Source organism: Diadema antillarum, unplaced genomic scaffold (assembly GCF_040938485.1).
Source record: "Diadema antillarum isolate AM-2024a unplaced genomic scaffold, OU_Dant_1.0 seq00000300_RagTag, whole genome shotgun sequence".
NCBI classification, from domain to species: domain Eukaryota; kingdom Metazoa; phylum Echinodermata; class Echinoidea; order Diadematoida; family Diadematidae; genus Diadema; species Diadema antillarum.
The window spans coordinates 1,380,301-1,393,727 of NW_027271323.1; the positions used below are offsets into that span (position 1 = coordinate 1,380,301).

The window sequence follows — 13,427 nt, forward strand, 5'->3', positions numbered from 1 at the left end:
TGAGCTTCAAGATAAAATCAACCTAAAGATGCAATTTCTATGTGTACTGCATGAAAAGTGGTACCAGCCCCTTATCCTGCTTTAATAGTTTGGTCACAAATCTGACAATAATGCAGTTTTACCTATCAAATCCTATGAGAATTTTCATCTTGTTATCACTTGATTGTTGGGAACAGACTTCAAAAAGCAAGTTACCAAAATTTGTGAGGACACTTCATTCTGTCCTGTAAAAAATCCATCTATCTTTTTTATTTCAAGATTCTGATGCCATTATATTTCCTGTGTTGGACATCCACCTCTTAAAATTGCAATTTGCAATATTTTACACTCTCTGCATAGCACCTTCTTGCACCTTCACCTCAAGTGCTCTGGAAATGAAATCAATCAAAAATGAGTCATCAAGCTTTGGTATAAAATCAGCACATGTATCAAACACATGTCCTCGTACAACACAAACTATACAAATCACTCTTTTGAGATTCGGGTGGCTATTTAAACAAGTACAAATGAAAACAAGCAAAGACATCCGATTGTATGATGTGGTAGTAGCATTTTTATAAACTTAACACTGAAAGCAAATGTCTACCTACGATGTACATGTACAAAAATATCACTTCATAATTTGATACATAGTCAAGGCAAGAAATCAGTACATGTCACACATAGATTACTGTTAGAAGATGAGTGATTAGACATTTCAAAATTTATAAAACTGCACAAAATCATAAGTCCTTAAAATGCACTAGTACACACAGGCATAGGCTACTTTACAGAGGTAATACATATTTGCATGTATATGTAATATAAATTTTTCTTCAAATATATAGACTGAAGCACATATAGGTAAGCAATTACTCTGTAAAATTGGAATTGACTGTCCCTTAAAATCATGTTGTCACTTTTGTGAAAGCAGCTAATAACCAAATGCCAATATTTTTAATGCCCCAAAGCTATCTGCTCTAATAAAGGATTGCGGTTCAAAACCCGAGTTTTCCTTTTCATGTAATATATCATTATATACTTCCTACATGTATATGCTGCTCTTTCAAGAGAGCAATATCTCTTGTTTGTTCATCACATTGATTTTAATCTAACAAAGAAGAATATGTTCCATCTGCTCAAGGGGTCTTGTCATGGATGTGTCTCTTTTAATAAAATTCATTTAAAAACCTCATAAAGATTTTGGTAAATTGTATAACTCTTTCCTAATGGCTGATTTTTTTTTTTAATTGAAGTTTCATTTTGTTTTTGTTTGTTTGTTGAATTGTTTTGTATTCCTGTTCTGTGGGGAATAAAAAAACATAAAATTATAATTCTAAGTCTTAATAGTGCTTATCTACAGAGCCTGTTAAAAGCACTTGTCTTTAAATAGAGTACTGTATTCTTGCATTGGAATGTCCAGTAAAAGTCATCATGGAGATTTGCATGTATGTCACTCATAAACTCAAATCATTAGATATCAGTTAGGTACGTATGAAATCTAGGTATGAAATCAAGGTATGAAATGTATCTTTCAAACTTGCACATTGTGTAGAAAACGCATTTGCAGATTTTGAGCGTGACACAATGGAAACATGTTTGCCTCAAAGACCTGTGTGATGATTTATGAGTAGGCCTACACTAGCAAGTCATGACAATCGGCATTAATTTAAATTTGTGCATTACATCAGCGCATCTCCCAGATACGCACCAAATCTTCAGCTTGGGTTGGAACATAATTCTGTTGCGCGATCATGTTTAGCACCATTCACTCTTCCGTAGCAAAGTCTATTCTGTACTTCTAAAGCATTAATTGTACACATAGAAATATCACAGGACAGTAAAAAAAAGTCTAGTCTGTACTTCTAAAGAATTAATTGTACACATATAAATATCATAGGACAGTAAAAAAAAAAACACCTCAGCATACGTGTATGAGATGAAACATTGTCTTTTCTTGATCTCTCTTTTAAAAGAAAAGAAAAAATAATCAGGACTCAGTCTTAGAGTTGAAAATCCATATAAGATTGCCATTAATTAGAGCTCAGTTACTACTTGAGGATTTTACAATCGATTGCCACTTTCAACATTTTACATAGTTTGGAGGCCTGTTTTTTTCCAAAGATACAGCTATTCTAAAGTGCAATAACTATAGCGACTACAGTTACAATTCATCTAGAGTAGACTTGTTTCCTGGCTGTTGCCATAGAACTGCAGCTAGTGAACCCTACATTGACTACAAATTTTATCTATAAAATATGCTCCATATCAAATGAATAACAAAATATTCATGGAACAGATTCAATGTACTTGATAACCTTGAAAATCTAGAATACCTTGTACACACAAGACTTGATATTTGGCATGTGAACTGAATTTGACTCACTTTTCAGAGTTAGCCAGACTGTAGCTACCCCATCGCTTCGTAGAAGCACTACAATGTACAGCATGTCCCCCCAAAAAATTACAATTGGATTTCCCAGTGATTACTTCCAACATGATCACAAACTGTCTAAATGCTACATGGTTAAGTGGTCAGAGAGAAATGTGGATAATTGTAAAGCATGTCATGGGTCTGATTCTTCCAAATTTAGTACATGGATGCTCTTGAAACTGCATAATGTGTGCGCACAATGGACAGAACTTGGAGGGAAGGAATTCCTGACATGCTCTACCAAGCTCCTCATTTCTCTTTGACCAATGAAGCAAATCGAATGGGGTTTTCTGTAAGATGTGGGTAATAAGTTATACATGTAGTTTCATACCCTGAAATTGTATTTGGATTGAATCACTATTTTTAAAATTATCATTGTGGAGGGTCCCGTTTTAATTTTTTTGGGGGACATACAGTATTATGCAATTATTACCTAATTTAGCAACTACAAGTACCACTGCAATGTCTAATCAGCCTGTAAGGTTCATGCTTGTATAACTCTCATACAGCACTTAACTAGAAAATCCTTTTATACAATGTCAACATGTGACACTCTTTTTGCTTCAAAATAATACATCTATTCTCAATAATTTTCTAAAATACATATCTACAAGGTGCTGCATGGGTCTATCCAATGAGAGGCAAAACAGAATTCAAATATTAACTTTCATTATCTTGATAATTATACACTTGTACACCTGTTTCTACGAACCATGTCCCTATCACGTCATACTGAACAACACCTGAGTTGCTTACATATCAAGCTTGGTTTTCAAGAGCCAATAATGATAGAAAGAGAAAAAGCAACCTACTTGTATTAAAAGTCTAAATGAGTCATTCTCAATAATGTGTCAAGGAATTCACTGAAATGATAAATTGTGCATTTCAAATATCTAACTCTGCAAGGAACAGATCAAAGTTCTACCACAATCAACTTCTGCTAAATTTCAAACTAACAAAAGTACAAATGGCCTACAGACAACATTGGTCTTACAGTGTAAAACATTATCAACAAGTACTAGTATCATATCTTAACATCATATAGATGATTACAAGTTAGGCATAAGCATTACATACACAAGTATGGGCATTTGCATGAGTTGATGTTTACTTCTTAGTTAGATAATTGCATCTAATAAACTGAATGATGTACACATAGGAACACATACATGTATTGCACACACACACACACACACATGATATAGGTGTGTGCAAGGGTACAGATGTTTACACCTTTTTTATGCAAATAAAACCTATCAGTGTTTTTGATATGCAAATTAATGTTTCCAAACAAAACAACACACATTATATTGCTTCTCTTTTTCTTAGTCTATATATGTTGAGAACAGAAATATCATCCATATTAAGGCTTGTGATGACAACACACAGTGTGCTCCACTACGTTTCTCCCTACTCATGTAACTGTAAAAAAAAGAATCAACCCTGAATTTCTAAAGGAAAACACACAAATTCAATATTTCTTGAAGTGTGATTAAGTCAGTGGGTTATATCTGAGATGTAGAACAGAGAATGATGCCACATCCATCTGATTTGAGATGATGAAGTACATAAGACATTAATTTAAATATGAAAAAAAAACTCCTTTGTCCTAAAAAATCCCCTACAAATTTTTACAGCTTCTACCAGTACACAGCCTCTAGGTGTATGACAATAATGACAATGTAGTTCTTTGCAGTTCAATGCACTATAATATTCACACTTAAGTGTTCATAAAGTATAAAAATATTCTTCTCTTTATACAGCTCTGAACTTTATTCTACAAACATTAACACTGTCACACTATTGCACTGTTGATAATAATCATTCAAATATATATACACTAAAACACATAAAACAACCCAAAATAGCATGCATAGACATATCTATGTGACATACAGTGGGTTGATAAATAAGCTATTTGACATCTACTATGTACAGATTTTTTTTATGGTGTCTTCAACAAACATAATTGTCTAAAACTGATTCGGTAGGGGTCCATGAGGCAACAGAATTAAAACAAGGCACAACTGAAGACCAAATTAATCAACACAATTTGGTGTAAACACTGTCACTCCATCTTGAAAATCAGTGCAATAAACAAGGTTTTGTAAATGCCATCCATTTAACTCCTTCACAAAACTTCACTTGTCAATGTCCACTGACAGTAGAAAATGTTTAAACAACTAACGGACTCATACTTTAAGGTTTAGGAGCAAACAATGAAATCTGAGAATATCCATTTACATTACATCTATTTCCTTTTATGAGCTTTTCAGCATCTGCAAACGTGGTCTCAAAGACATTTTTACTGAGCTGAAAGTCCCATCATGACCTTTACAGTAGTACTAACACTTCAGAACTACATCGTTTTGTATTTAAAGACACAGAAGGTTCTTTGATTGAGATATGTGGGACACCAGCAACTGGGGGGGGGGGGGGGGGGGGGGGGTAGTACTGTCACAACAGAAAGTCACTTCAACGTGTGAGATAGAAGAGAAAATTTTCTATTTAATGTCTTGGACACATATTTGATTGATATGTTGATATGGTGCGTGCAAAACAGGGTGTTTTCAAGGCTATGGCAGCTAAATGGTGCATCTTGGTCATGGCTGTCTTGCATTGTGCAGTATCTCCATCAACTATTTTCTGAGACTTGCCTTCAAAACAAATAAATCTCGACACTTTCCATCATCAAACCTTAAACTATAGTGAATCAACATACATAACCACCTACAGGACTGTAATACAGGGATGATCACACTTCACTTGCTTGAAATAAAAGCAAGAAGGATCTACTACAATGTAGTTATAACTGAATATGAAGTTAAGCATAAAATGTGAAATAGCAAATCATAGAGTACCATGCACCTGAAAATGCACTAGCGAGGGGCATTCTGAAATAAGTCATTACAGTAACAACACATTTGTTGTTGTTTTTTTTGGCTGCTACTCCTGAGAACATTTTGAGCTAAAGTCCACCTGAGAAAAAGGAAGAAGATGAAAGCAGGAAAGCTGACATTGAGGCATCATGCAGGTTCCATGGCGGAGTGAAGTGTGATCATTATCATAACCAGGTGCTTTGGGAATTCGTACTGAGACCTACAGAGGAGAAGGAAGTGGGAAATGTCCGGTTCAATCTTCTCTTAGAGCTTCACATACAGAATAAGCATTTCTTGTGGTTACCTCATACCAAGCTATTGACGTTCACAGTCTACAGGTGCAGCCCTCTCACCTGCGGGTTCAATCTACAAGATGATAATCATATATTTTGGGGGGTCTTTTTCTGAGGAAACAAAGTAAATTCATGATTATCTCAGGACAAGGGTCACATGCTTCACGTTTTAGGAGGTAGTAGGGAGAGTATACCCACTTTGGCTGGAGGAAAGTTGCCATTTTCAAGAATTAATCTGTGTAGTGTATCCTCACAAAAACACATAGTATTTGTGTCATACAGAGACTCCAACTCTCCCGTTTTCGACGGGAGATCTCCCGCCGAAAACCCATTTTTGCAAAATCTCCCGTTCTCCCGTTTGAGATTTAATTTCTCCCGCCCTGGCTCTGTGTCTCCCGTTGGAAAGGATTTCTTACTTTGCTATTGTATGTTGAAAAAAATAAGCCTTAGATAGCACCAGAGAGCATCTAGAACCCTAGGAACTTTGCGCTTCGCACACATCAACTTGGAGTCTCCCGTTTGCTAGGGGTTTCAGGCAGGAGAATCTCCAGATCAGAAGGTGCTTTGGGTTGGAGTCTCTGGTCATACCAGCAGTGAGATCCACCACTCTTTTCTCACATTATCCCACTTGGTCTTGGCTCAGGGTCTGCATCTATCTAGCTCTCTTTGGTGAGAATATAGGGAGGATATGAGAAACCCACTTGTTCTCTGAAGCTATAGCAGTCTGACTATCGGCAGATTCACTCCCTATGACAACTCAATATGATATAAGCGACATAATATTCAATAAATCACAATTTATTGGAAGCCAGACTGCCACAATTTTTAAAATACAATACCTATAAACCTTTTTATATAATCTATTAAAAAACAGAACAAAACAAAACAAAATAGAAAAAAATAAAAGTTAGCAAGTCTTTCAAACTACCTTTAAACTTTTTTGGTCCAATTGAATAAGAAGCTGTCAAGATTGAAATAAGCGTGCAGCACAACAATTTTTCTTGAAAGAGTAGGTGTTGCAGGGAAAATGACTTATTCTCATAGCGGCATGATAAATGTGATTTTAAAATTGGACAGGTGTATTTCCAACCAATATTCAACAGAAGCATCTTCTTTAGGGCACATTTGCACTAAAATGTAGTCTGAAAATCCCATTTTACGAATTAACAAAACTGACACCAATGACAAAGTTATATGCTTCACATCAACAGGAACACAATTTCATCTCGCATGGTACGTACGATAATCCTAAATTATTACTGTTTTCATTGATGCAGAAAAATATTGTTAGAGTTGCTTATTCTATGTGAATATCATGACAACATATTCTTTTATTTTAATGGGAGACAAATTACCAATATGATGTTAATATGTTGATGAAGATGTGATATTTTTCTCTTTCCTCTTATGTTGATAATGTTGATATCATTTTTTTTTTTTTTTGCATGACAAAGCAATAGCGAGTAAAGATGGATGCATGAAAATGACATCTAATGCAATTTGAATTGGAAGCCTCTTGGTATGTTCACATAAAGTAACACCAAACATCCACAAGATTCAATAAACCTAACTCAAAATTTAGCTGTTCTTAATTCATGAAGCTTTCTGAATATTTAAGCCAAACATAACAATTTTTTTCTTTCAGCTGATATACATTTTAGCAGATTGATGCATAAAACAACTTAAACCTTATTCAGGATATGATTATTCTTCATAGTTACAACTCAAAAAATATTAGGTATTTTCAGAGTCTCCCTCAGCTTTGGTGGGTAGTCTACAAGATTGATGCATTTAGAGTGCAAATGAGCACAGATTCACAAAACACAAAGGCAAGATTTTAAAGATTTTAAAACTGCAAAAAGCCATGACAGATATTGCACAGAATGGATAGTACAGTGACATCACTGTCATTTCATGATTTCCTACCAGTGGTTCAAGAATCATAATTTCCATGAACATGTGACATTCTGATGCTAATACTGTACTAGAGACAGTGTAATGCTATCAGTACTGAATTCCACACTATACGGATGTGAAGTACTGGACTTGTAAAAGAGTTCGTAGCAGTAGCTGAGCTCCCGTAATAAAGAGCCACGAAACTAAATCACTCCCATGATTTAAAACACTGCAGTTTTAACTTCACAGCTTACACTTACATGTAGAATTCTAAGATGCACATTATAGATGAAAGCATTTAAAACAGTACTGTTTTTATCTTTCGTTTCTGTGCATGTGGTGGTGGTGGGGGGGGGGGTCAATTTGATAGGAATCTACTTTCTGGCACTGGTTTGGTTGCACTTCCACAATTGAAGGTACTGTAAAACATGATATATTCGCGGCATGAATTTTTCGCGAATTGGAGCCGACAGCCTTTTTTGCGGCATGAAATTTTCGCGAACTGCCACTGGCATTCAATGCATATAGTGTAGACAAGAACTTTCGCGTGCATCTTAATTTCGTGAATCTTGGCGCTCGCGAAATTCGCGAAATTAAAATGCACGCGAAAATTCCTCGTTTTACAGTATGTGGTGATTGCTGGGAGGGGGTAGTGGGTGATGATGATGAGAAAAGCATGGATCTTGGTTCGAGTACAATTACCCTTAAGCGACGGGAACCTGGTGGCCTGTGTATTAAGTCTATAAGGATTTCAGGATTCGGTATGGAATGGGTTAAGTTGCTCACTACAACTTGTGCGTTAGGCAGACATGCTGGATGGATACCAAGATGAGATGGTAGTCATGCTGTCTAGGGCCTGGCATCTTCTACACCTCAGCCGCCGTTTCGCTACCTGTCCGACCGTTTCTCCTTATGCCGACACCCAGCTCCGTGTCGTCGGACAGCGTGCTCCTCTCCTCAATCTCCTCCGCCTCTTGGATGGTCGGCACGGTGACGCAGCAAGCGGGTGTGCCTAGGTGGTGACTGGTCTCCAAGTCTGTCTGGAACGGTCGGCGTAGTAACGGGGTGTCCTCGTGAGGCGAAGGGAGCTCGCTCGCTGCCTTCCTGTTGGATTCTTCGTATGGGACATTCAGCTCAATGTATTCCTGTGAAATAAAAACAGCAACTAGAGCTCCATCAACATGTTTCTCTATGCTCTCATGAGCTAAGAACCGACAAAGTAGTCTAAGTTGCTTTTAATTAGCAGATTAATTCACAAAAGGTATACCATTTTGCATTCAACTGCACAGTTGGGTATAGCATTATGCCACTGAGACATAATGTACGAGATTGCTGTGCATGTATAGAATAATCATCCCCTTGCAGTAATCTCAACTAAAATTTGCGATCATATAATTAAAATATTTTTCAGCAAATACTGCTGGAGAGAGAAGGAAACCCAGTTAACGACATCGATTTACCTTTGCCTGCGATTTTTGATAATACAATTGCATGCCTTTGATAGTTCAATGAATGTTCATTTGAGTGTTGGTTATAACAGGAGTTGTCACTATGTGCAGTATATACAGGGCCAGCGGAGCATTTTCAAAGGTGGGGGGGGGGGGGGGGGGCACTTCCGTGTTTCATGAGCTAACAAGCAAAAAAAAAAAAAAGGCCCTCAGCACAACATCTGGTGCCACTTCCGGGTTTCTTCAGCTGACAAGCTAAAAAAAAAAAGGTTTTCGGCGCAAAAACATAATCCTTACGCGCTCACACTTCAAGGTCTCTATCTATTTCTTTCTAGTGCCACTTACGCACTTCCGGGGTAAAAGAAAAGTGGGGGGCCCAAAGTGTTGACACCTTATGTATTTCTTTTGTATGGTGCAAAAGAAATAAAATGTTTTTTCAGCTCTCAACTACATAAATATTGTTTCAAGAGGTAATTATGAAAACAAATTCTGAAACAGAGCAGCATAAAACCACTAGTCTAGAGCACTGTAACTGCAAAACTAGTTTGATGGCTTAAAAAAGTTTGTTATACAGTCAGGTACTTCATTACCAAGAAAACCTACTGAGTACATGTTTGTTTGTTTGTTTGTTTATTTCCCAGTCTTCTACTCACCGATCTCACGTTAGCTTCCAGCATGTCACCCAGTCTGACAGCAAGCACACTGAATGAAGGCCTGGCATCTGGCTCTGGAGTCCAACACTCTAGCATGGTGTCATAACTGTGGGAAATAGAATACAAGTTGCAACTTATTGATAAATTGCCCTTCCTTGACATAAATAAGCATAAATCATACAGTATGAATAGAGGTCATAGATCATAATTTATTTATTTATTTTTTTTTTTTTTTTTTTGGGGGGGGGGGGGTGTCAAGGGGCAATGTTCTATTAGAGCATCATCATTATCTATGGCTTTAAGTTGCAACAAATACCTCCTAGTCACATCCTTTTAGTTTGAAATCCTCACTGTCTATTCAAAAAAATAAAACACATACACACAACAATGATCCAGAAAGATAACGAATATTGCATCAGCCGTCAACTTACATGCCAGGTGGTGCGTGTTCTGGGGCATTCATCCTGTAGCCATTCTTAATCTTGCTGTAAAAACTCTCATCCATCTGGAACCCTGGGTAGGGTGAGCCTCCCAGTGAAAACACCTCCCATAAAAAGACCGCATAGGCCCACCTATACATTGAAACACAGGAGAAGGAAGAACACAATGCAGTCAGGGGAACTGTTGTGAAACGCGACTGTCGCGGTTGCCAGCTATTTTGCTAGCATGCTTTAAAAGCTGCTATTTTCGTGTACAGATATTTTCGCGGATAAGGAGATCGTGGACATTTTCGCAAATGTTGTTTTCGTGATTTCACACTATCCCTATCGTTCACTCCGCCCTTTTTATTGTACACGTTAATATTTTCGTGTGCTGGTAAATTTGTGACCCAACAGTGATTTGTGAAAATAACAGCTTTTACAGTTTAGGGCCTACATGTGCAAGTTGTTAATTTGGTCTAGTTTGCTACTGCATAGCATGAATCACTTAAGTGCATAGGGATTGGCTCCAGAAAAGATGTTCTTCTTTCATGCCTCTTCTATGTATGACATTAAATGCACAAATTATACAACATAACACCAATTCATTATGTTCTTCTGTCTGGCAATCTTCTTTGACCAAAGTGGTTGGTTATCTGTAGGGAAACTGCCCTCTCGGTCCATTTTGTGAATGACATCAATAAAATCAAACTTACGTCACCAATATGCATCACTAAACACATTAAAAACTTTGAAAGTTTTGATGGAAGAGCATCTGTCCCTACTTGTATACTGCAACATGCACAGACTTTCAACAATAATTCTAAAACTACTTTAAAAGTTCCACATAAATAACTGCCGGACACATCAAGCTGATCAGAAGCCTGTGGCACTGAAACACATACATGTAGGCCTACACCAATCAAAAGGCAGAAGGAATAAATGAAGGAAGCAAGTAACAGAACAGAAATCTTACACGTCGCTGTAAGTGGTGAAGACTTTGTCGAAGATAGATTCGGGCGCCATCCATTTGATAGGAAGTCGTCCTTGCTGTAAGGGAAGAAGGATCATGAGACAAGATGGGATGAAATGGTACAGTCAGATTAAAGAAAAAATACCTTTAGCAGCCTGAGCAGACTTATGAGAGCCTACAGTAAATGCAGATCCAACAATGGCATAAAATAATGAGTAATAATAATTAAACAAGAGACCCGCGGGTCTAGCGCTCACCTGAGTATCGCAAGTTCACCTTTCACGCAGTCACTAATCTAAATTATTCACAGCTCTACCAAAATTTGACGAGGCATTCTCAAGTGGCATTTTGACGAGGCATTCTCAGATGAAAATGTACAATAAAGGCCCAATTTTTTCAAGATTCCTTAATTTGGGGGAATTGGGGCCCCCTGGGGCCCTCTGGGTGGGGCATGGTGCCCAGTTTGATAAATTGAGATCCTGACCACCTAGGGATGCTACCTGCCAAGTTTGACAAAAATCCATCATGAGGTTTTCAGGAAGAAGATGAAAATGTACAATTCAGGCCCCCATTTGGACCCTTCCAACCACCCCCCCTACCCCCAAGAGGGGCACCCCTGGATCTCCTATGAACAAACTTGAAACTACAGTCATTAATGCACTCACTCATAGTATTATCTCAGCTCTATAACTTCTGATTCTAGAGAAGATTTTTAAAGATTCCTTCATTTGGGGGGTTTGGGCCCCCTGGGGGCCCCCTGGGCGGGGCATGGTGCCCATTTTAACAAATTGAGATCCTAACCCCCTAGGGATGCTACCTGCCAAGTTTGGTGAAAATGGGTCATGGGGTTCTCAAGAAGAAGATAAAAATGTACAATTTAGGCCCCATTAGTAGGACCCCTCCTCACCCCCCCCCCCCCCCCCGGTCCCAAGGGGGGCACCCCTGATTCTGCCATGAACAAACTTGAAACTACAGTTATCAATGTGCTAACTCATAGTATTAACCTAGCTCTATCACTTCTGGTTCTAGAGAAGAAGATTTTTGCGGATTCCTTAATTTTGGGGGGTTTGGGCCCCCTGGAGGCCCCCTGGGGGCCCCCTGGGTGGGTCATGGTGCCCATTATAACAAATGGAGTTCCTAACCCCCTAGGGATGCTACCTGCCAAGTTTGGTGAAAATGGGTCATGGGGTTCTCAAGAAGAAGATGAAAATGTACAATTTAGGCCCCATTAGAACCCTTCCCCACCCCCCTCCCCTGGGTCCCAAGGGGGGCACCCCTGATTCTGCCATGAACAAACTTGAAACTACAGTCATCAATGTACTAACTCATAGTATTAACTTAGCTCTATCACTTCTGGTTCTAGAGAAGAAGATTTTTACAGATTCCTTAATTTTGGGGGGTTTGGGCCCCCTGGGGGCCCCCTGGGTGGGGCATGGTGCCCATTTTAACAAATTGAGTTCCTAACCCCCTAGGGATGCTACCTGCCAAGTTTGATGAAAATCGGTCTTGGGGTTTTCAAGAAGAAGATGAAAATGTAAAAAGTTTACGCACGACGCACGACGGACGACGGACGACGGACGACGGACGACGCACGACGCACGACGCACGACGGACGCCGGACGAAGGGCGATCGCAATAGCTCACTTGAGCCTTTGGCTCAGGTGAGCTAAAAAGGGGCAATTTTACATTAAATGGCACTGTACAATTCTAAGTCCTGAAACATGATCAGTAATGATGGGATTTCAACAAACATTTCATTTCAGAGCAACAAATTAAACGACATTCAGAATGGATTATCATTATCTAAGACTTTAAAAATACCATAATCAGTGAATCATGAAATACACTGAATACTATATCAAATCTCCATGGAGATGAAATGCAGCTAGACAAAATATTCTTTACCCAAGCCTCCAAACAACTGGTCTGTGGAGTGAAACGATCATCAGCACCATCTCTGGGAATTTCTTGTTCCTTAGCAGTATGATTTTGGTGATGTACAGTATAGTGCATCTCAATTTACATAATTTTACCTATCCTACAGGTACTATTTCAGAAGAAAAAAAATGTTCCTGTTTGGTGTTCAATTAAATTCTAGGGCTCTATATTGCGAATACTTGAAGTTGACTTGCCTTTCCACTCGCTACATAGTCTGGATCATCGTAAAGATGGCGGGCAAGACCAAAATCACAAATTTTCACTACATAATTGTCTGTAATGAGTACATTTCTTGCTGCAAGATCACGATGGATGACCTGAAAAGAATAAGATTATTTGCAATAATTAATGCGCAAATTGATCATTGCCAAATGACAAAACAAGAATGAATGGTAGACTATTGCTCTTTTAACTTTGGCTGGACAATTCACATATTTGTAGCATGGTGGATTCAAATGATTGAAGTCAAAACATAAACAATAATCTTAGTGCATATATCGCACTTGAAATGATCC

General features: G+C 38.2%; 1 protein-coding gene across 1 annotated transcript in view; it reads right to left on the reverse strand.

Moving 5' to 3' along the window:
• Window positions 1-4,971: 4,971 nt before the first annotated feature.
• Window positions 4,972-13,427, reverse strand: part of LOC139730273 (vascular endothelial growth factor receptor 1-like) — a 106,259-nt gene continuing 97,803 nt past the window's right edge. Inside the window, exons 18-23 of the mRNA XM_071641152.1 lie at window positions 13,107-13,229; window positions 10,978-11,051; window positions 10,014-10,154; window positions 9,583-9,688; window positions 8,374-8,626; window positions 4,972-5,512 (exon numbers count right to left, since the gene is read on the reverse strand). Coding sequence (XP_071497253.1) covers window positions 5,478-5,512; window positions 8,374-8,626; window positions 9,583-9,688; window positions 10,014-10,154; window positions 10,978-11,051; window positions 13,107-13,229 — 732 coding nt within the window. The 3' untranslated portion in view covers window positions 4,972-5,477. The remainder of the gene's footprint in view (window positions 5,513-8,373; window positions 8,627-9,582; window positions 9,689-10,013; window positions 10,155-10,977; window positions 11,052-13,106; window positions 13,230-13,427) is intronic.